Source organism: Myxocyprinus asiaticus, chromosome 32, assembly GCF_019703515.2.
Source record: "Myxocyprinus asiaticus isolate MX2 ecotype Aquarium Trade chromosome 32, UBuf_Myxa_2, whole genome shotgun sequence".
Classification (NCBI taxonomy): domain Eukaryota; kingdom Metazoa; phylum Chordata; class Actinopteri; order Cypriniformes; family Catostomidae; genus Myxocyprinus; species Myxocyprinus asiaticus.
Window position 1 is genome coordinate 14256899 of NC_059375.1, and position 24203 is coordinate 14281101.

Here is a 24203-nt window from a genome sequence, read left to right on the forward strand (position 1 = left end):
CGGTATGTTGCTCAGAGCCCCTTTCCAATTAAAAAAATAGAGTTTGATAGAATTTGTTGTGCCCCCCCGTGGGCCCCTAGAATCGTTACCACCTTTCACCCCACTAGCTACGGCCTTGGATGTGGGCACTCTAAAGGCAGCATGAAAGTACTGTATGAATGTACCCTTTAATAATAGTCTTGTAAAGGGGCTCTTCGGCGAAAAAAAATGTTTTCTTACGTTTGTTTGGAATGAACTTTCGAGTGGCGTCCCCTTTCCTCAGTGCCCTTCAAGGGCGCAAAACTGCCGTTTGGAGAACGCCCAATGAATTCCCGCACACGTAAAGGTGCTGCGAGCGATGTTTTGGAATACCCAAAAGTATGTCATAAAATGTACATACTTTTTTGATAGATTTCATTGAAATATGTGTCTTGAAATATCTCGAATCATGTCTTTAACAGCTTTGTAAACAGTCAGAGAGGGGGCGGGCCGCGCTTTATAGCTAATCAGAAATGCTCTCTGCCTGTCAATCATTTTGAGTATACAGGTTTGCTGGCATCGGGTTGGCTGACGTGTCTTAAGGGGGCGGGGTTTTTAGAGAGTGCGGTTCAAGTTAAAAGGCTGAAATCGCATGCATTTTAATTTTCTGTTTAATTTTGATGCATACACTTAAATAATAATAATAACGTTGACTATACTAAAATAAAATAAAAAACACACGCAGATCTAACTTTTGCTAGGGGACTTTTGTAATGTGTAGTCACGTGGCCTGAGCGCGCATGCGCAGAGCGCACCATTAACGTCGTGAACTAGTTGGAAACATCAGAGGGGAAGAAAGGTGGACTGTCGAGAGATAAAGAAGATAGGCATGTTTACGATGCGTCATTATCTCGATAAATCATTAGGCGAGTACAGAACATGTCATGGAGCTTAAATACTAGTGTTGTTGATGTCGTTTTCTTTTATACGGGACTTGTGACATCGGTATAAAGTTCTTTGATGGTGCTCTGGCTAGGCTTAAAGTTAGCTCGTGGGATAAAGCCAGAAATAACTCCGCGCAAGTCTCGTGCCAGAGAACTGATCGATCATCGCGAGCTCTGCGCGCGACCCTCAGTTGTGATATTTGTTTTGTTTTGTATTTTTTCGGTTGCAGGTAGTTAAGACTCGCTAGTCAGATTGTTCTATGGATGTGTAATCTATAATGGTTTAGTAAATTTGAGCTGTTTATAGTTTTTCGTGCGGCACAATAGTTTTTCGTGATAATACAGTACAAGTGTATACAACCTGTGCTGGAAACATTACAAGCAGTCTGGAAAGAGCGAACCTGTAACCCGCCCTGATGCCATCTCAAGGTGAGGTGGTGACACTAACCAGCTAACATAGATCAAAACATATCCACCCAACTTCTGCGTGTTTTGTTGGACTAAAGGCACCTTCGGTGGACACATGTCGATATATGTCATCCTGCCTTCTTGTGTAGAGAGACATTTTTATCAGCTGTCTTGAGATGTGGCCTGTGTTTGATTGACAATCATGGGAGGATGTGTGGGGAGAGAGCGCGCGGAGTCACGCGGACTCGGCGCGAGGACGCAGAGGAAACGTGGAGGTGAGACGTCAACACACACAAATTCACACTTCAGGATCTGCGGTTAGACTTCTGGGATGCTGATTTGGATATTTGTTTTCTTAAAAATATGCAAAGTTTAGGTGTATTATTGACTTAAGCCTTTGTGAGCACCAAACAAATGACACAGACACTAAAAGTGCCATGGTGTTCTTTGAAATACTTTGAGTATCATGTAAATATACCTGTACATGAGTATGGTAACCATTCAGTGCCATAGTATATAGAGCATGTACCATCTGATGCCATTAATATAATACAATAATACACTTTTTGTAAGGGTTGATTGTTTTGTCTTTGTGTGGTTTTACTTTTAACCATGAAAGTTTCAGGTTAGTCGACTAAAGTGTAAGAAACAAACCGGCAATTTTTTTTAACACGGTATAGTGGTATTATTTGAAATACTTCTGAGTACCATCTAAATTAGTGGTCGACCGATATGGGTTTTTCAATGGCCGATACCAATATCTAGAGAGTAGGATGGCTGATGGACAATAAATATACCAATAAACATAACACAATTTAACAGCACATCAGATACAAAATTTCTAAAGTGAAACAAACATTTATTTTATGTAATATTTACTTGAATTTGCATAAACTTGAAAAGGAAAAACCTTGAAAATTGAAAGTGTTGACTATCCATTGACAAATGTATTGGAAGATTTTGGAACTGACGCAAGGGAAAGTCACCGTAACACTTCTGCTAACCGGCCAAGCAAACACTGTTTTCAGCCGATGCTGATAATCGCAGAATGGCCCAATATCGGCCGATTAATCAGCCTGGCTGATAAATTGGTCTATCACTAATCTAAATACCATGGTGAAGGAATATGCAAATTATTTAGTGCCATGATCACCATCTGATGCCATCACTGTACCATGGTACCACCAACTTGCTGTGTCACAGTGTTGATCTGTCCCATTTCTGAAGCTCCTTGTCTTATTGTAGTCATGATGATCTTATCAGGTAGAGATAACATTGCTTCAGAGATCTGTACATCTCTGTAGAGAGATTCATAAGTGCAGGAACCTTTTTGGCTTTGAAACTTACCCTTAAATTCTTTCAAAAGTTTGACCATTATCAACTTCCTTATCAACTGTTGTAGCATAGGCCTATCTGTTTTATTGTTCTGTATGCATGTGTGCCCAGTTGTAGTGCAGTCTGCAGTGTCCTGTCTCTGGGCATGTCCCTGCATGTTTTCTCCCCACATGACAGTAGTGTCTGTTGTTTTGCATTTGGCATACCAAGCTATATTACAAGTCAGGCCACATCCACACTATTTTCCTCTACGTTTTGGCCTTCCGTCCGCACTGAGACGGCGTTTTTGACAGCGAAAATTGAACTTTTTGAAAATGCTCTCCCAAGTGGATACTTTTAAAAACAGCATCTTTACATTGTAGTGTGGACAAGGGAGGTGGAGATATCTGAAAACTGTGACGTATTTGTTATTTGACACAGTCATGTGATCCATTCAACCCAAACCAATCAAGATGGTGGCCCATGTTGTAGTGCTGTTGTTGTGCCTGCTATCTATTGTAATAGCATTGTTTTTTATTTTGTTTATTATTATTTTATTTTTTATTTTTTCTCCCCTTTTCTCCCCAATTTGGCATGCCCAATTCCCAATGCGCTCTAGGTCCTCTTAGTGGTGTGGTGACTCGCCTCAATCCGGGTGGCGGAGGACGGATCTCAGTTGCTTCCGCATCTGAGACCGTCAATCCGCGCATCTTTTCACGTGGCTTGTTGAGCCACGGAGACATAGCGCGTGTGAAGGCTCACATTATTCTCCGCGGCATCCACGCACAACTCACCACGCGCCCCACCGAGAGCGAGAACCACATTATAGTGACCATGAGGAGGTTAACCCAACGTGACTCTACCCACCGTAGCAACCGGGCCAATTGGTTGCTTAGGAAGCCTGACTGGAGTCACTCAGCACGCCCTGGATTCGAACTTGTATCTCCAGGTGTGGTAGGCAGCGTCTTTACTTGCTGAGCTACCCAGGCTCCCTTTAATAGCATTGTTAAAGATAAATGTTACTTTGTACATTGCGTTCCTTCAAAGGCGATGGGAAGTTTACTCGTAATTGCTGTCTGCCGATGGAACACGAGGACAATTGTGATTCTTCGCATGCGCAGTAAAGGGATTTAATACTTTTTAAACGTTTTAGTGTGGACAAGCAACATTTTCTTTCCTTTGAAGCAGACATTTACTTTGCATTCTCCTGTCAGTGACATCATCAGCAACAGTGACATACTTTTGACTTCTGTCAGTGAAAGTTTGAGCGCAGTATCAGAGTATGCTGATAATACTGCAGCACACTGTAGGGTTATCTGCAATTGCAGCATGGTGTGTATGCTTGGGGTTGAACAGGAGATAAGAATTACAATTACAGCTGTGACCATTGCCGTTGAATGAACGAAGACACTGCAGCTGACCACAGTGTCTTTGCACTAATTCTCAATGAAACACTGACTGACTGATGCTGTGTTTAAAATGACACTTTAACATAATAAAGCATATATACACACCGATCAGCCACAGCATTAAAACCACCTACCTAATATTGTGTAGGTCCCCCTCGTGTCGCCAAAACAGCAGCAGCCCGCATCTCGGAATAGCATTCTGAGATGATATGCTTATCACCACAGTTGTCACAACAAAACTGATCTCTTGGGATTTTCACACACAACAGTCTCTAGAATTCACTCAGAATGGTGCCAAAAAAAAAAAAAAACTCACCCAGTGAGCGGCAGTTCTGTGGATGGAAACACCTTGTTGATGAGAGAGTTCAACGGAGAATGGCCAGACTGGTTAGAACTGACAGAGTCTACGGTAACTCAGATAACCACTCTGTACAATTGAAGTGAGCAGAATAGTGTTCCTAATAAAGTGCTTAGTGAGTGTATAGCTATATATACATGTATGGTCACTATAAATGGTGAGAAGAATATCATGTCAGAATGCTATTCTGAGATGCGGGTTGGTGCTGTTTTGGCGGCACGAGGGGGACCTACACAATAGGTCCCCCCAGCATGTTGTGGCTGATCGGTGTATATATTTTGAAACCAACAAGCAAAACCGCTGCTAGACAAAACACATTTGTGTAGTTAGATTTTTGACTCAAAACCTTAGGCTTAAGTTATGGAGATATTGAAATGTTGAAAATTATTATAACTGTTTGAAATATATATAATTTTTAATTTTTTTTTAATTATTATTTAAAAATGCCCATGATGGCAAAAAAGTTAAAGAAAAAAAAAATCATTCTAATGTGCTAATTTGATACTCAATAAACCTGTCTTATTATTAGAACAGCTGAAATCGGCTTTGCTATTTAATGACATTTGAACATCGCAATTCAGTGTCTTTTTTTTTCAGCTGCTGAAGTATTGAGTACCCTTGCATTTCCTACAAGTCACTTTTACGCTTCCAAGTAAAATTTTGGTTTGAAAAATTGCCAAAAAGAAACGCCTCTCTCTAAAAATTAATCAGTCTATTGTTCTTTTGAGAGATGAAGGCTGTTCCATGCACTACTGTCTTAATGGAAGAAATTAAACTGGATCTGACCAGGACAGAGAGTTTGACAAGTCAATCATTCTCTAGTTTGAGAAACGGACCCCTCACTGGTCCTAAACTGGCAGCTTCGATGACCAGTAACATGCCAGACACCAGTTTCATCTGCAACAGTGAAAAGAAGACTCTGGGATGTTGGAATTTTAGACATAGTTTCAAAAAAGTAATTACATCTTTGGAAAGTGCTACAGAAAATGGGATGAAATTGAAAATCGTAATAAACTTACTGCTAGAAAGGTGTCATTGCTGCAAGCGATTGCGAAACTTATGTACAGCATTTATTGTAATCAAAATAGTGTGTACTGTCATTCTTGATACATTTAAAAGTATCCTTGGTGAAGAAAATTCTTTTCTTTACAAAAACATAAAAATATTATTTTGATTCCAAACTTTTGAACGGTAGTTGTCACACGGGGAAGTTGTCTCAAGGACCATAGCTTAGTAACGATAACATTTTGAGTCAAAAGTCCAATAACAAAAATTTGCGTTTTGTAAGTTGGTTTCAAACGCTAGTTCAAAAAATTATTCAAAAATCTAATGATTTTGTAAATTTTACCCTCTAAAGTAAATTTTCATCTTATTTTTGTAGTAGCTCTTTGATAAACAAGTGAAATCTGGTGAAAGTGGTAATCAAATCCCACTGTACATTCAAGCAAGGGTCAACTGTATAATGAAGGCAGTTTTTTACCAAAAGGTTTAAACATATTCTTAGGACCAAGGCATTTTCCAACTCATGTAAGGGCATGTTGTCACATTTTTTGGGGGGCAAGTTATCTCGTGTTAAATTTCATAAATGTATAGACTACAGTTTATCAATTACAATATACACTATTCAAAATATCAATTTCTTGGCCGAAACAATGTTATTATATTTTTGTCCAAATTGTTTCATGTTTTACATTTTGCCAAAAAACCTTTAGGCCTAATAGGTTATTATTTAATGCAGGCGGAGATTTAAAGAGAGGCGTAGAATTTGTTTTGGTGGTTGTAATGGTGGGGCGACAGAATCGCGTGTTCTCCCAATGTTCACCTGAAACCTACGATTTCATTGCTACAGCTTACCCCATATAGTTTGACAACACACCCCACTATTGGGCAAGTTGTCACAAAAACTCAATATGTGTTCCATGAACTGTATCTTTTTTTCCTGGGCAATATTGTTGAAAATGTTCAATAACTTTTTTTGTAGCCAAGACTTAATTGTTGTGGTATAAAGCTATGCAGAAAAAAACGTAAAAAATTAAATAAACCTATCATCAGAAATATTTAGCCTGACCTCATTTGCAACATTTTTGCAAATCAAAATTACATGCTGTATTATATGTTTGGCGGCAGATTCCAAATGAATTGTCCTGCGGGGAGGCGCCAAAAGCGAGTGAAATAATGTTGTTATTAGATGAGGTTTTTGTGTTTTGATAAAATAACATAGCGGGGTGTGAGTAATAGAGCGAAAAATACGTGTTTATGAAGTCATAAACAGCCATAGTGCCTTTTGATTTGTGTGAAAGTGAATAAAATGCGCCGTTGTTGTAGCACCTCATGTTAATTTCACCAGAAAACTGAAGTAAAAATTAGAAAGCGGCACATAAAACTCAGTTTGCATAAAATATATATATATATATATATATATATATATATATATATATATATATATGTATATATAAAAAACAGTCTTTGATACTTTTTGGGGGAGGAAATATCTCGTGTTCCTGCATATAATGGTGAAACACTGGGTGGGGGAAAAGAATATGCCTCTGCTTGTGTTGTGTGTTGGGGATGTAACTAGAGAGATACAGGAGTGGAATACAATGTTATTGTGCACCCTAGAGTTCTTTGCCTCAAGACGTAAAGAGAGCCGCCAACATTTGCTTATCATTTGACAAGAGATCATATTAATTGCCAAACTTTGTCTGCCACATTTTGCAATACACATCTACATTATCTCTTGTTGTGGCATAAGTCATAACCATAAAGTGTACTAAGATCTTTGAATTCCTGCTGATTCTGTGTTTCTCTTGTGCTCTTAGAACACAGAGGGAATGTTTAAAGAGTTCTTTTTGGAGCTCTTCACATTGCCAGTTGTCTCTCTTATTTGACCAAACCATTGCAATGTAAACGCAGCCGTTTGTCTGCATTTCTCTGCCGGTCACCTCAAAAGGACTTGCTGCTTTTAAGTTGCTTTTGAGGGCTTCAGTGGAATGAAAGAAGATTTCCTAGAATCCAATGTGACGAGAAAATGTCAGTAATACTCATCCATCATTTCCTTAGTGCACTGTTATACTGTCAGGTGAAGTGAGGCATTCTGAGCAGAACAACACTTGAGTAAATCCCACAATGTTTGTAACCTGATTACTTATTACACCTAAGCTGCCCATGCTATAAATAATGTGTCTGGATGAAAGGTGACCTTTTGAGCATTTGGCCACAGCTGGAGCATCTACAGGATGGGAGCGACTGAGTCACATGCGGTAACCTTGCAAACACTCCACCCACCCACTATCTAGATTTAGTCACTTCCTTATCATACCTTTGGCAGATTTATTATTATTACGGTAACACTTTATAATAATGTTGTATACATTCCGTCAACATGATAATTTACAAGATCATTTACACAATGCTGAAGTGGCCAATCCAGGCTTACGAAATGTCATGCCAGAAACCACTGTCTCTAAAGCATATTTGACTGGATTGTGGTGGTTTTAATTCCTTTAAGAAATTGAACGAAAACAAACTGAATTTTTTGCAGAATGTAGGTCTAACTGAAAATGTAAAAGAAGTCCCTTTCAGTTGTTCTGAAGTGAAAACATAATTTTTAAATACTGGTTTCCATCTTTTTTTTTTTCTTTTTTTTATCAAAAATGTAGTAAAAAACTTTGTATATACTGTATTTTTAATCACTAGGCCTACCACATTTTAGCCTGGTTTTTTGGAATGAAAGCTGGAATGGTGTCAAGTCCCCAAAAAAAAAAAAAAACATGAACTAACAATGTGCAACACATTTACAGCCTTTATTAATCTAGATGAATCTTAATTATTACATGTACTAATACAGTACATGTTTAACATTTTAACATAAAAAAATTTGCTTACATTGGAATTAATGCATTATGAACTAACACACACGATGAACAATAGTATTTTGATAAATTAACATCAACAAAGATTAAGAAATGCTGTGAAAAACCATTGTTCATGATACCTAATGCATTTACTAATTTTAACTAATAGAAACTTATTGTAAAGTGTTACCATTATTGTTATTGCAACAGTCTTTTAACATAAGGAATGAATTGCTCATTGGCAAGTGTAACGGAAAGACCCCTTTATAGGCACTTCCCCTAACAGCTACTGTAGGACTTTTTGATATCCAATACAAGAGTAGTTTGGTTGTTCCTTCTGGAAGTTTCCTTCTGCATTAATAATGCCAAATTGTTTTTATTTGTGATAGTCACTGACCTGAAATAACAATAGCGCAGTTCCCTCCTGCATGCAGGTGAAAGAGAAAGAGAAAGAGGGTTTTCTAAAGAGCATTTTCCATGCATTTATTGTGACTAAAAAAAGAGGGGGGAACAATCATACAATGTCTGCTAACCAGGTGCATCCATCTGGCAGTGGCCTAGACTTGTTAAGACTGGGATCTGTTTGTGTTTTACTTTTAAGCTCAAATTAGGACACCCAACAAAGAACAAACAGGCATGTGGTGGTGCATTCATTACCTCATTTAATACCAAAGGCTACAACCAAAAGCAGGCAATACTGGGGACAATCCGATGAAACAAAATGGCAATCTGTTTTGTATAATACCTTGAAGCCAAATTGGTGTTTCTCCACCACACCCAGCTTCAACATTACAGACGGGGTCAGCCACAATAACATTTGCAAATACACAAGTCTCTTGTCCTATTTATTGTATTTGCTCATGTATTGTATTTGTCTTGTTTAAGACTCTTAAAAATGTTACTTGCATATACACTCACTGAGAACTTTATTAGGACCACCTGTACACCTACTTATTCATGTGATTATCTAATTAACCAATCACGTGGCTTCAGTGTATAAAATCATGCAGATATGGGTCAGGAGCTTCAGTTAATGTTCACATCAACCATCAGAATGGGGAAAAAATGTGATCTCGTGATTTAGATCGTGGCATGATTGTTGGTGCCAGATGGGCTGGTTTAAGTATTTCTGTAACTGCTGATCTCCTGGATTTTCACACACAACAGTCTCTAGAGTTTATCTGAATGGTGCCAAAAACAAAAAACATCCAGTGAGCGGCAGTTCTGTGGATGGAAACACCTTGTTGATGAGAGAGGTCAACAGAGAATGGCCAGACTGGTTCGAGCTGACAGAAAGACTGTGGTAACTCAGATAACCGCTCTGTACAATTGTAGTGAGCAGAATATCATCTCAGAATGCACACCACATCAAATCTTGAGGTGGATGGGCTACAACAGCAGAAGACCACGACGGGAACTTTAGGACCATAGTGTTCCTAATAAAGTGCTCAGTCAGTGTATATCAGGCCTTGTATGATTATGTAAGTTGCATCTGTGCCAATCGCCAATGTGTTTGGCTCAACATATCATTGTTGATTCAAAACAAAGGCTTTATTTGACAAGATAGCAAGGGGCAGGGAAGTGATGTTTAGAGTTTAGTCATTGTTCTCAGGGTTGTTGAGGTATATTAACTGTGTAGATGTAGGCTGTTATTTTTTTGGCTTAAGTGATCAACCCATATGGGAGGGATGTATTTGCAGACAAACAGTCAAAAACACACAACCTTCGCTCAGCCATGTGTACTCGAGTATGTGTATTTTTCAAACACACTCATCTGCCTTTGAGACTGAAGTGTATAGCTGCCTGACTTTGATCCATGGGCATATGCATTATCAATACTAATCAACAGGAAACATATCTGTTGCTTAGCCTTTTAGGGTGCTTTCACACTAGCACTTTTGGTGCACTCTCGGGGTCGAATGACGTCAAAGTTTGGTTCGTTTGGATAACGTGAACGCTGTTTTCCGCACCCGGACCCGCTTGAAAAGGTGGTCTGGGTACAGTTCATGTGAAATCTGGTACGGTTCTTTGCTTATATAAATGCAGTAGTACAAATCGAGGAAGTGAAACACTTGTGATGACATATAATTTGTATCTTTGCAGGTTCGCGATCGCAATTATTATGGTATGATGCATTTCTCCTACTTGCTTGTGTCCAAATACACCGCCTTCAGAGAGCAGCTCATTCTTCACATCTCTTGCAACACATCTGTGGGCTCGCAGCAGACAAATGCTAACATTCATCACATCATTGCACATTAAGTGCATCCACAGCAGACAAACACAAGTGTTGTTCTGTGCATGGCAAGTTTTTGTAGTAAATCCAAAGAGACAAAATTTAATACTTCTCTTAATACAGTGACGACTTCTCGAGTTGTTACCTAGTTACAGTGGTAAACAGCTTCTGCTTGTACTCACATTGATGACGTAGTCGGACCACGGTTCGGAGCCGAATAATATGATGTGAACAGAGACCAGCGGGGGAAGCAGTAGGGGGTGGCAACGAACTTGTGGTCATCCAAGCAATCGAACCAAGTGTGAAAGCACTCTTATGGCACTTTTCCACTGCACGTTACGGTTCGACTCGACTCTGCTCGCTTTACATTTCTGAGCTTGCTTTTCCACTGCAGTTTAGTGCCGCCTCAACGTGGCGTCTTAAACGTGACACAAACATTACTGACCATAAACAATAACACGACTAGCTACTAGCTACTAGCTCATTGTGCTGCATAAAGCAGTTGTTGCATGGTGATTTTACACAAGTGTAACAGTTAAATTGGCCTGGTTGTTTTAGAAGCAAGCTTTCCAGTAGCTGGTCAACTAAATAAAGTGAAGCTTTCAAGCAGAATATAAAGTTAACGTACCATCGTGGACTCCAACAACGCCAAGTCCAGGGCACTCTCCCTCCCATTGCTTGCCGGTCTATTGCCATAGATAGCGTCCATTTGGTCAAACCATTTCCGCTTTCTTCTGTTTGAACCACTCCGGATGTTGTGGTCCTTGATGGTTCTGTAGTCACTTAAGTTTTTTTTAAACTTTTCCCTACACTGTTTGTAGGTCCGGTGGTAGCCGTGTGCGGCCAACAGCTGAGACACTTCCTGAAAGACTTTTTCGTTTCGCGTCGTTTCGTTCCTCGCTAACGAGAGGAACGTCTGCACCTCGTTTATTGACCCCGGCGTGGTTTTGTGCACAGCCATTTCTTTTTACAATTCGAAAGTCACGTGAACAAATGATATTGCTGTCGCTGTTGCTAACTTTAAAACTAGCGGGTTGATGTCCGGTGTCGAAAATCCAGTGACGCTGGTAGTGACGATTCTCTCTGACCAATCAGTGATCTGCAGGGTTTTGACATCACATTTAGTATTGGCTCGGCTCACTTGGAACTTCGACCGAGGTGGTACTAAAAAAAGTATCAGGTACCAGGTACCATCCACAGTGGAAAACCCCCAAAAAGGGAACAAAGTCAAGTCGAGCTGTACTGTGCAGTGGAAAAACCCCATTACATAGCTGGGTCCAGTTTCTTCAACTTAAAAGCTTAGGAAATGTTCATTTTAGTTTAACCAAGTTTAAATTTGCATATTTATTTATTTGGAGCCATGTTTAACCATTTCAACCATTTTTTTCACAATTTTTAACCCAGTTTACAAATACAGTGATTTTGTAGTTGGAGGTTACTGATTAGTTGTGTTGTTGGCTGTTGTAGGCATTTCCAGTGCTGAATGCTTTAACATGAAAGAGCACAATGGCCTTGTCTGAAAAGTAAAAATCCCAGTCATTTTTTCCATAGGCAAATTGATTTTTAACAATAACTTAAACCTTGAAAGACAGACCTACTGTGAGCTCCGAGGTTGTTAATAAATGGTACATGCACCTGTTGAAGGAATCAGTCCACATTATTTCAATTTTTTTTATTTTTATTCGTGTTTATTAGCAGAATTCCTGGTGACTAACTACACAGCACATGATCCAGCAGAGAAAAGATTTACCAATCAGTGAACGCAGCCAACAAAGCGCACCAAAAGAACTCTGTAGCAACATACATTTGTCTGTATGTATTTGCCATAAAATATTAATATATTGTAGCTATACTTCAACAGATGTAAATCAATAGTTTTAACTTTTTAAATGCTCAAATCGGCAACATTTGTTGTAAATGAATGACTTCTGGAATGACAAGTCACTGTATGTTTGAATGTTGCTTGAGACATCAGTTCTCCTGCTCAACGTTTTCTCTCTGCTCTCTGTTATGATTGTTAAAGTTGTTGTTCACCTGGCTTTTATGTAAAAATGTCCTACTCTTTCAACCATTAAACTATAAGAATTTGAAAGCACTAAATGTCCATTCTTGTTTATTACACTATTACTTTTATATTCCATTTAATCCCCTTTGTCGCCTGAGAAGTATCGATAAAAAATGCAATTGGAATGTCTTTGTTTGCATATGTGATGTCATGTATGTTCAAAGCAAATGAGTTTGATTTGTCTGTCTTTAAAATAACCTCATCATAATTTTATTGGAATAGAACCCTGGCCAAATCTTCCAAAATAATTGAGTGTTTCTTTGATACTCGTGAGTCATCAAAGCTACTCAGTCTTGCAAGTTTTAGGGTGTTATAGCAACGTTCAGCTGTGCTGTTATTCCAAGCTCATTATTATAGAAATACTGTGTAGCCAACACATCTCACACAGTGATGGTTGTGGTAATTCTTAAATCATCTCCAACTAAAGGTCGTAACGAGCCCCTGAAGAAAGACAAGCCAAAATGGAAGAGCGACTACCCCATGACGGAGGGACAGCTCCGCAGTAAGAGAGATGAATTCTGGGACACCGCTCCAGCATTTGAGGGACGGAAGGAGATCTGGGATGCCCTGAAAGCTGCCTCTGTGGCTTTGGAGTGTAATGATCAGGAGCTGGCACAGGCTATAGTGGATGGAGCCAGTATCACATTACCACATGGTGAGAGTCGTTACACTACCCTGTGAATATGCTGAATGACTGGATGTGAATAAAATCATGTTTCATTACATTAGGAATTTGGAAGGATAGCATGGTGGTTTGTTGTTTTTTTGGCAGTAAAGAAATAGTTGAGCCATCATTTACTCAACCACATGTTGTTTCAAACCCATTTGAATTTCTTTCTTCCTTAGAACAAATAAAGATTTTAGGCAGATTGTATAGGTTGTTTTCCATACAATAAAAGTGGAAGGAGAGGGGGGCTGCCAAGCTCCAAAAATGACAAAAAAAGCATCATAAAAGCTATATAAAAATTGTCCATGTGTGCTATATTCCAAGTGTTCTAAAGCCATTCAGTAACTTAGTCTGAGGGACCAACTGAAGTTTAAGTCAGCTGAAATTCAACAGTTCTTGCATCTCATTTGCACAATATCCAAACATGTCGTGTTGCAATTAGTCATTTGACACGTGAGAACCAATGACATTTGGCATCACTGGCATCAAACTTGGCGTGATGTGTCTTCAGATGCCGTATTTGATTGTACGTGAATCCAATTTAGATTTGAGTGCTGTGGTGGTGAATTTTCAGTAAATATTGGCTGTCATTTCTGTCCGTTTCTCACACAAAAGTCATGGGAATCGTTAGGAATTTTACGATTGTGGTTCCGATACCTCTTAACGATTCTGGTTCCATTAACAATTATTTTTGTGCTTTTAAGGAAGTAGTATTTAGATATAGGTAACGAAATTCTAACTGGATTAACTCTAGTGGTCAACTGATATGGGTTTTGGTACATGGCCGATGCCAATATCCAGAGAGCAGTACGGCTGCCAGCCAATATATCACAATTTAATAACATACATTTGTTTTAATAAAACATTTGTAACTTTATTTAGCTCTATATTTACTCAATTTCACACAAATCTTTAACTTTGAAAGGGTAATAAAAAAAAAAAATCTTTAAAAAATAAGAATGTGTGTTTTAAATGGTAGACAGCAGTTTCTTTGGGATTCTGTTTAGTCATCCAAATGTAGTAATTTATTTGCACATAAAGAAATTAATATATTAGGAAGATGGAAATTAAATAACAGTGCACACAATAGTCCAGCATGTGTGCATTAGCAATCACATTTTCTCACAAAAGACCAAATCAAACTAATTGCACTTACAGTGCATAGTGAATATGACATTTATATGTGCCAATCCAGCATGCAGCAATCTCCTGACGGTTGTAAATTTACACAACCCGGATTGCTTGCTTGGAGTGTTGGACTGACAGTCAAGCAACATTCGTGAGTCAGAAAAACAGAGTTTTGATCCAGGCTGATAAAATTTTGTGTTTTAGATGAAGATATATATGAGATTTTAGATTATTAGACAAGACATTTAAAAGTTACAGGGAACTGTTGAGAAGAGAGAGAGAGAGAGAGAATGATGAAACATGCCAGCATTTTAAACGTCATGAGCTCCGGCGCCTCGGTTGATGCTCTAATACACAGGACATTTTAAATGAGACGTACACCAGTCATTTATTGTAGTAACACGATGGCACGTAACAACAAAACCAACCTGTGGATTGGCTGACACCACTGATTACAACAACTCATAATGTGTGTCTTTAACCACACAATCATATCAACAATCATCAAATCATTACTAACAAGCCTTAAGGACACATAACAGCAACAATTGGTTCATTAAGCTTTTCATTCACAAAAACAAACAGCTCATAAATCATTTGCTCAAGAAGCAAATTACACTGGTAGCGCAATATGTGAGTGAGAGTAATCCGTTTGAAAATCAGACTAAAGTGGTTGCACTGTATGTTTCACACTGCTGATTTGGTAGTGGTGTTGCAGTGCTGCTGAATGATATCGCAGGAAAGTCTGGCAGAGTATTTTAGTGCAGTGTTCCCTCTGCATCAGAAGAACAATTTACTTTTGAGAACTGTTAATGGAACTAAAGGTCATGAAAATCATCCGGTTCTGCTATTTAAAAACAAATGGAACCGGTTCCGAATAAGAACCTTTTCTCTGTTCCCAAGCCTATAGAAAACTATTGTATGGCTTCAGAAGACTTGAAATACTGTGTACAATTACGTTTATGATACTTTAATGGAGCATTTTTGTCCTTTTTGTAGCTTGACAGCACAAATTACTATCTACTAATATGAAAAAGAACGGCAGAAAGTGAGTAAATGATCCCCAAATTAAAAATTTTCAGGGAACCATTTCTTTAAATACCTCATTAGCTTTACCTCGTCATTGACCACGTTTACATGTACTTACGAAGACTGTTTATTTCAGGAATTTGCAGTAAGCAATGTTCTGAAACGTCATGTAAACAAGAACGTAAATTTCCTTACACCGTTTAAAGGATTAAGAGAAAGCGGGTTAACACACCCAGGTTTCTCCCAGAGAACATGGCTTATGTGGCCATGTAAATGCATAAGTGGCATTCTGAAAGGTTTTTGAAGAGTGCGCATGTGCATGGAACAGACTGGAGAACAAACATCATAGCATGAAGCCCAACAAGTCAACACAGCAGAAAGAACATTTCTGGTAGTACAGTGGGAAAAGCACACACACTATAAACCTACCCATTTATATACAACAATGTAAAACATCGACTGTCACTCACATTCACATATATGCGCTCATACATTGGGGGAATCCCGGATTTTTACATAAGAGGGAAACCCCACTATTGCAACGCAATTCCATTGCAGGTTGTGATAGAAAGTTAAGGAAATAAACACTGCAACAACTCTATAATATCTTTAAATAAAGCGTAGCAATGGGAAATAAAATAGTGAAGTCTTCCACAGATCCCATGTTTGTTATTTACACAAGCATCGCGGGGAAGTTACATTGCTGTGGAGAAAGCTGCTTGCTGACCGAGACGCATGTATACGGGAGTAAAGAGTACGCCGCTTATACAATGCATGTAAACCGGAATGCTTCTTTCTCGCAATACGCCGCTTTCTGGTGTCCACGTAAACGTGGTCATTATTTAACACTTTATGGCTTGTTTTGAATTGCAATGAATTACTTACCTGGCCTAGAGGGGAAGTTGGATTGTACCACAATGGATAACCACACAATTGTTATATAACCTCTTCCTTTAATGTTTATAACATTAAGTGTAGGCTGTCAAAATTGTGAAAAATGTTGATCTGCATTGTTATAGCTGTAGCATTGTTGTTTTGCCCCTATCATTGATGGTTGTTTGTACTGTCAACCACTCTAGGCTCCCTGACTGAGTGCTATGATGAACTCGGCAACCGTTACCAGCTACCGGTATATTGCCTGGCCCCACCTGTCAATCTGATTACAGAGAGAAGCGAGGAAGACCTGTCGGACAACCCTGAGCCCCAGACAGCACAGAAGAAAGAGTTCCAGTTAAAGGTTCGGCTCTCCACCGGCAAAGACCTGCGCCTGAACGCCAGCATGACCGACACCATTGGCCTGCTGAAAAAGCAACTGCTGGCTCACGAGGACATTGATGTGGCTCACCAGCGCTGGTTCTTCTCTGGGAAGCTTCTCACAGACAAAACCCGCCTACAGGACACTAAGATCCAAAAAGACTTTGTTATCCAGGTCATCGTGAACCAACCATCAACAGCAAACCACTAAAGCAGAGATGTCAAATTACGAAGAGATAAAGGACCAAACTATAGCAGTTACAGTAAAAGAAAAGACTTATTAAACGCATAAAGCTTTTTGCACAGACTCAATTCGCTGCTTCTCAGTGTCTTTGTCTACCATGAAAGAGTGAAATTAGATTATTAAACGTTGATCCTGCTCTTCCTGAGTCGAGTTCCTGGTGGAGTTTCATAGGGATAAGTTCATGTTTCACAGCGAGACACTAAGTACATCAAGTCCCCTACAAATCAAACATCTAGAAGACAAATAAACCGACCGAACAGATTGCATCTTTGCTAACTTGAGCAAAAGTGCCAACGTGAATAGCTGGAACATCAATCCTGGTAGAAAAGTACACTGATTTCAGTCCCTTCACTATGCATATCCTGCAAAGCCTAATTTTCGTCAAATCTCAACATGGTAGTCTGAAAGTGATCTCAACTTTTTGTTCTGTTATTTTTATTTAGTTCTTAATAGTAAGATAATCTAACCTGAGCTTCATTTTGCACACTTCAAAAAGTATCTTTGTATAGTAGTGCCTTGAAAGAGTAAAAGTAGGTTTTTATTTTGCTTTGAATGCATATTCAGCCTGGAGATGGTTTTTAACGAACATTTATTTAAAACACTCTGTGTTTTATAACTGATGAGCACAACCCCGCACTTGCTATGCAATCTTATAACAGTTAGGGGAAAAAAGAACAGATATAAGTAGTCAATCTACACTTTCTGGCATGGTTAATACAAAGACACGTTTAATTGAGCATAATGCTATATATCTTGGAATTCAAGAGCATCTCTATCTCTTGGAACAACTGAGTCTCAGTGCTCAGCCCTGTAGATTACTGATCATTAGATGAAACCGTATTGCTGCCTCTTAAAGAATGATCAGTTTAATCGGCTTAATGGCTGTCTGACTTCCTCTATGTTAAGTGTCTGTTCCTCTTTTATAGTTGTGTTTTGCTGTAAGTGCTCAGGCTGCAATCAAAACATCACATACATATTGTAAATATATTTTCTGTATTGTTTTAGATTCTGAACAACCTTTATTCTGATTATTTTCAGTAACCTAAAATAACACTTTTTACTGATATGTTTTCTTAAACCTTCATCAGTGGCATTTCAAGCTGCAAAAAGGCTGTTTTGTTTATAATTGATCAATTTAAGTATGCGTTCATAACATTTCATAAGAATCTGTTTAAAGAAGGAAGCCCTGAAATGTCTCCGCAACATGTTCACACACTTCCAAACACTGAATCCTTAAAGTAATATTACAGGTTCAGTACAAGTTAAGCTCAATCAACAGCATTTATGGCATAATATTGATTACCACAAAAATACATTTTGACTTACCCCTCCTTTTCTTAAAAATCTGGGTTCCAGTGAGGCACTTACAATGTAAGTCAATGGGGCCAATTTGTAAACGTTAAAATACACACTGTTTCAAAAGTATAGTCACGAGACATAAACAATATGCTTGTTAACGTGATTTTAGTGTGATAAAATCGCTAGCTAACATTTTCTATGTAAAGTTATAGCCAATTTTACAACTTCACTGCTATGATATAATGTCAACAAAACCTAAAACAATGGAAGAAAAGACGATTTAAACAACTTTACAGCTCATTATACATGAATTTTAACAGAAGAATTAATGCAAGTGCTTTTGTAAAATTATAGACATCACATTTCTGCCTTTAAACCCTCCAAAATCTTAACTTGTATTGAACCCGGAATATTCCTTTAATGTCCATTCATGTTAATGTAAAGGAAAACATGTCTTATCCTTAACTAAGTTGTGCAGGTTTTCTGTTTCTGATTAGATTGCTGTGTCATTCTCAGCACACCCCACACCAGTTAGAAACCGCTCATTACCTCAAAAGCAACTGTTCCTCATTAGTCAGAGAGTGCCAATGTGTTCATTGTACGAACTCTCTTTTTCTCTTGTCTACTTTCTGCATCACGCCATTCCTTCTCTGTTGGGTTTCTCTTTCATCTGTTTTTGATCATTGATCATCAAACTTGTTGGTTTAAAATGGGTTAAAAATGGCTAGGCGCTATCATCAGCAGCTTCGTCGTCCTGTCAGTTACCTCAGAAAATCATTTTGACTCGTGTGTTTATGCAGATTTCCATTGAAAGTGTACGTTGTTTTTTTTGTTTTTTTTTTTTACAAACAGAAGTCCAAATAAAATTATTTTCTGTTGTAATCGACAGTATGCCGCAGATTTATTTGTGGCATAATGTTGATTACCACAAAAAATATTTCGACTTGTCCATCCTTTATTTGAAAAACAAATTGCCAAATAATGCAGTTACAGTAAGACCTTTAGAACGGAAGTGAATGGGGCCAGACCATAAATGTCAAAACACACATTGTTTCAAAAGTATAGCCACAAGATGGAAACATTAAGTGTATGTGTGCAAGATGATTTTAGTTTGGAAAAAAAAAAAAAAAAATCAGGGGTTCACCATATTACAGGGTTTATACCATTACAAAGTTATATCTAATATTGAAGTTGTAATATTGGATATAACTTTACACAAATAAGGTTACCAAGTGATTTTATCACACTGAAATCATGTTAACACGGATAATGTTCATGTCTTGTGGCTTTACTCTTGTGTATTTAAATGTTTATGAACTGGTCCCATTCACTTCTATTGTAAGTGCCTCACTGTAACTGGAATTTTTGCTTTTTTTTTTAAATAAACGAGGAATGAGTTGAAATGATATTTTGTGGTAATCAAAATTATGCCACAAATGCTGTTGTTTCAGCTCAACTTGTATTGAACCTGGAATATTCCCATGTAAAGTCCCATGCAATGTAAAGCACATATCCTGTGAAAACATCACAACATCAAGTGTGGTCAAGAACCACCAATCATCTTTCAAGAAAAAGGGTAATAATTTATGTGTCATGATTTATATGCTCTGATAAGAAAGGAACAGCTCACAGTAATGTGTACTCCTCACCTTTTTGGAAGGAAACGGAGAGGGAGCTGTGTCAGCCATCTGACCTCCGGCTGTCTTGATAAACCTGTCTGAAGGACTCAAACTTTGAAACCCTTATGCCACCAGAGTACAAATAAACGTGCTGTAACTGCTTCTCACAGCTCTGTGCTGCTGAGTCGGCAAATGTAACAGTTTGTAATTCTCTCATTGTCATCCACTTCGTCTTTTGTGCAACAAGCCCAGTATCACAGAAAACAGATTACTGTCTTAGCTGTATGTTGTTTATACAGTTCAAAATTTGAAAGACATATAGACTATTCAGCCTAGTTGGAACATAAGTAAAAGGGTTCAAGTGACATGTAGTAGAGGTACATGTTATGACAGGTACCCCTGTTTTGTTTTAGTTTTATTAGATGAATTGCCCACGTTTTACATATGTGTTCAGAACACATTCATGAAGGCGTTAAATTTAAAGTACACAGTGAAGAGGGACATCAGTGCTGTTGTTTTTGCAATCTTTATTTTCCTGTATTTAAATGGATATCGATGGGTCAAAATCACAATTCTGCATTCAAATAATCCATGTTTAAACATAAGTGTTGGTAAAACATTGCAATAAGGATCTATGTGAACATTTACTAAGATTAATAAATGCTGTAAAAATAATCATTGATTGTCTTAACTAATAACGTATACAACCTTATTGTGAAGTGTTACAGATGTTTTCTTGTTTTTGTTATGTGTTGTATTTTATCTTTGTATGAATGTAAGTCACGTATGACTGATGTAATTTGGTTTTGGGTCTTTGTATCTTGCTTTTCTTTCTGAGTCTTGCTGTGTCTGATGACATGAAGTTTCGGATATGTAAACTGAAAAACTGAGGAAGCTGCTAGCAAGCCATAGTTGTGGATCATTTTCGACCGACTAGCGTGGGACAGTTTCAGAAGACTTATTTTGGACATTTTTCTTTTAGATCCCAGATTGTAAAAAAAAAAAAAAAAAGCCATTACACTTTACTCAAGCCTGCTTTGGGCATTTATGTGTCCTACTTAGAGGCTTTAAGCAAAATACATGAACTTTCATAAACTGTTTTAAAAAAGGAATTTGTATGAATTCCTTCATGGATAAGTATCTGTATATTAAGAGATTTTGAAACTGTTTTGAATTATTATACTTAAATGTGCTTACAGCCTATTTTACAAAAGTTATGTACATTTATAAGGTGATTTGTATTTCAGATGTATTAATTGTCAATTAAAAGTAACAACTGGGAAAGTAAACATGTTGGTAAACTGCTAATCATTGCAACATGTTCACGGTTTCTTCTGGTCAGGAAATATACAAGTTTGAGTGCAGGGTGCATTTTTGTTGGTCCAATGCCAGCTAGCCTGACCTTAATTTAGGAAGCATTGCTGTAATCTTCAGGTCAGCAGAAACTGCAGACATTAACCATTAATATGCCTGTACATGTACTGACCAACACTTGATCACAAGTAGCACTGCCATCTATGGGTGGGAATTTTTTGGATGCTGCAGCCAAGTTTTGTACTATTGTGCAGAATGAGTTTTAAGGTTGTTAAAGAATGTGTAATACCGCTTTGGCATGATTATATAAATAGTTTGATCAGTAACAGGAAATATTATGTCAGTTATATTCAAATGCTGACACTAAAGATGTTTTAGCATCATTGTTCAAATAATTGAGTGGACAGATGTATTATTTAAGCAATAAGGTTGACAAGCTATTTTGAGAATATAGTCACAGCTGAAAGGCGTTGTTTCATGTTGTGCCTGCAACCCTTCAGCCATTCGGAATATGGCACAGCCTTATTTTTTATTTTTTTATTTTTTTAATGAAATTTTTAAGTAAAATCATTAAATTCTATAATTTTGCTAGCTATAAGATATATCCACAGTTTTACTTACCAACCACTAGGTTGCGCCATCATGATTCTGATTGCCGCTGGACTCATTTCTGGTTCCTGTCTCCATTAGCAGCAACGCAAAAACTACTGAAACGACTGATCCAGATACAGAACAACAACCATTTTACGTGTAAGTTGGAGTAAAAAATATTTCAGGATCAACTTGTGCAGTTGTGGGCTGTCATAGCAACTCAAAGTTGTTAATGGTATCAACGTAACTAACCTTGGGCCGTCTCTTCAAGTCATCTACCCGCTCAGGTGAGGCACTGTCAAAAGATGGTCATCGCAACTCTGTAAAGTATTGGCATTATGGAGCAACTTGTTTTTTATTTGGCAATTTTTACAAATTTATATGCTAAACATCACATTGTCCTTGAAAAATGTATGCCGATGCGTGTGAAAACACTGGAAGTCTTCCATTGTGAATCGTGGAACACTTCCGCATTCTTGCAAAAAGTGTATAGTGACAGCAGAGACTATTTAGCATTGATGGGCCAATTATATTGAAAGTTATGGGAGAAATTGGAACTCATTGGATGTGGATAGGAAGTCCAACCTTACAGGTAAAAGAGCGAATCACCTTTTAGATACAGACATCACCTGTCAATCAACTCAACAACATGCATGTGTATTAGCTAGACAAGCCGGGTAAATTGCTTTTTTTTTGTTTGTTTTTTTGCGTAATCTGAGGTAAAGAAACACAATTTATGATTCCCATGTTGTCAGATTTTACTGCTGATTTGAAATATCTTTGTGGTAGACAAGACTCTTGTTCATCAGGAAAGGAGGAAGCAGGAACCGGATTAACATTCAATAAGACTTTAATTCAACATAAAAACTGAACTGAAACAACAAAAGCGCACACACAAACACTGCTGCATGCGTCTCTCTGGCTCTCTCTCTCTCTGGCGTCCCTGGCTCCTCCTTTTATTTCTCTCCCGCTGATCGGGCAACTCAGCGCCAGGCGTAAATCCTCTCGGCCCGGCCACGCCCTCCTCTTCGTCACATACCCCAACTGCCTGATTCAGGCTGGGGAACATCCAGTCAGACATACTCCACTCCCCCCTCCCTTCCTGGAGGGGAGGAGTTGCCCCTTCGGCCATTCCGTCGCCAGCTGGTCTTCCGCGCCTCCTGGGTACCTGGGTAGGACGAGGGGAGGGGAGAGAGAAAAAAAACTCTGGTTCCCGACCATGGCGCCATTCGGTCCTCAGCCAGCTGTCCAGCGATCCTCTGCGACGGCGGGCGATGGCACTGGATTCCGCCTCCTGGCGGCCGGCAGCGGCTCCTCCGTCCCCTGGCAGATGGCAGCGGGTCCTTCATCCCCTGGCAGACGGCAACAGCTCTTCCAACTCCTGGCGGCCGGCAGCGGCTCTTCCGTCCCCTGGCGGATGGCAGTGGTTCCTCCGGCGGACGGCAGCGGGTCCTCCATCCCCTGGCAGACGGCAACAGCTCCTCCGCTTCCTGGCGGATGGCAGCGGCTGCTCCGTTTCCTGGCGGACTGCTCCAGTACAATCGAACCACTCCTTGGCGTCGTGATCCTCCATCAGCGGTGAGGGATTTCTGATGGCGCGTCTTCCTCCAGCCCCGGGTTTTGGCACCAGTGTGGCAGACAAGCCTCTCTTTCATTGGGAAAGGAGGAAGAAGGAACCGGATTAACACTCAAAAAGACTTTAATTCAACATAAAACACTGAATTTAAACATAACAAAATCACACACACAAACACTGCTGTATACATCTCTCTCTCTCTCTCTGGCGTCCCCAGCTCCTCCTTTTATCTCTCTCCCGCTGATTGGGCAACTCAGTGCTGGGCATGAATCTTCTCGGCCCGGCCATGCCCTCCTCTTCATCACAAGCTTCTTTGATCGTAATCTTGAACAACTGTTTTGGAAATTTCCCCATTCAAGTTGATAGGAGCTGCTCTTGTATGCTGCTTGTTTACATAGAAAATAGCTGCCTTCGCATGCAAAGAAGGCGTGGACGGTTGAGAAATGAGTGCTAAGCCCCTTGTCTATTCCAACCCTAGATGCCTTTGGGCCACACCAAAACATGACAACATAGTTTGATATTCTCCTTTATCTAGATGCATTTGATGAAGTGAGGCTTATACTGAATATTTTATGATAACCTTTACATTTTCATAATATTTTATTACCTTTAGTATATATACTTTTAGTTCCTGTACCAAGCAAGAGTTTATAAATTTATTGCCAGTTTGTTCCTTACCACACTAAATCATCTAGGGCCTCTTAGCATTTGTAAACAAGGAACATGAAGGATCTGAGAATATTTCTATAACTAAAATGACAGCTATTCATTTAAATCTGGGAGATTCTAGAGTAATTGTTATAAAGAAACCATAAGTGCAGTATTAAAGCTCTGTGAGCAGTTTTGTTGTGCACACAATGTTCTTTTGTTAATGACTCCTGTAATTTGGTGGAGAGGGGCGGGAGGAGAGCTGCCGGTAGTCTGGAACAAATGAGG

The 24203-nt window shown here is 38.9% G+C and overlaps 1 protein-coding gene across 4 annotated transcripts; it reads left to right on the forward strand.

The window, feature by feature from the left end:
• The first annotated feature begins 126 nt into the window (after positions 1-126).
• Positions 127-21075, forward strand: ubtd1b (ubiquitin domain containing 1b). 4 transcript variants are annotated; one of them, XM_051667142.1, is made up of 4 exons: positions 199-1331; positions 1460-1585; positions 12974-13201; positions 16450-21075. In XM_051667142.1, exons 2-4 carry the CDS (start codon positions 1513-1515, stop codon positions 16833-16835), a joined length of 687 nt encoding a protein of 228 aa, XP_051523102.1. In that variant the 5' UTR covers positions 199-1331; positions 1460-1512; the 3' UTR covers positions 16836-21075. The 4 variants fall into 4 exon arrangements, 2 of the variants coding, with proteins under 2 accessions (XP_051523104.1, XP_051523102.1); XR_007894275.1 differs by lacking the exons at positions 12974-13201; positions 16450-21075 and adding exons at positions 10115-10263; positions 10349-12955 and having other exon boundaries at positions 130-1585; XM_051667144.1 differs by lacking the exon at positions 1460-1585 and having other exon boundaries at positions 188-884.
• The last annotated feature ends 3128 nt before the right edge of the window (positions 21076-24203 follow it).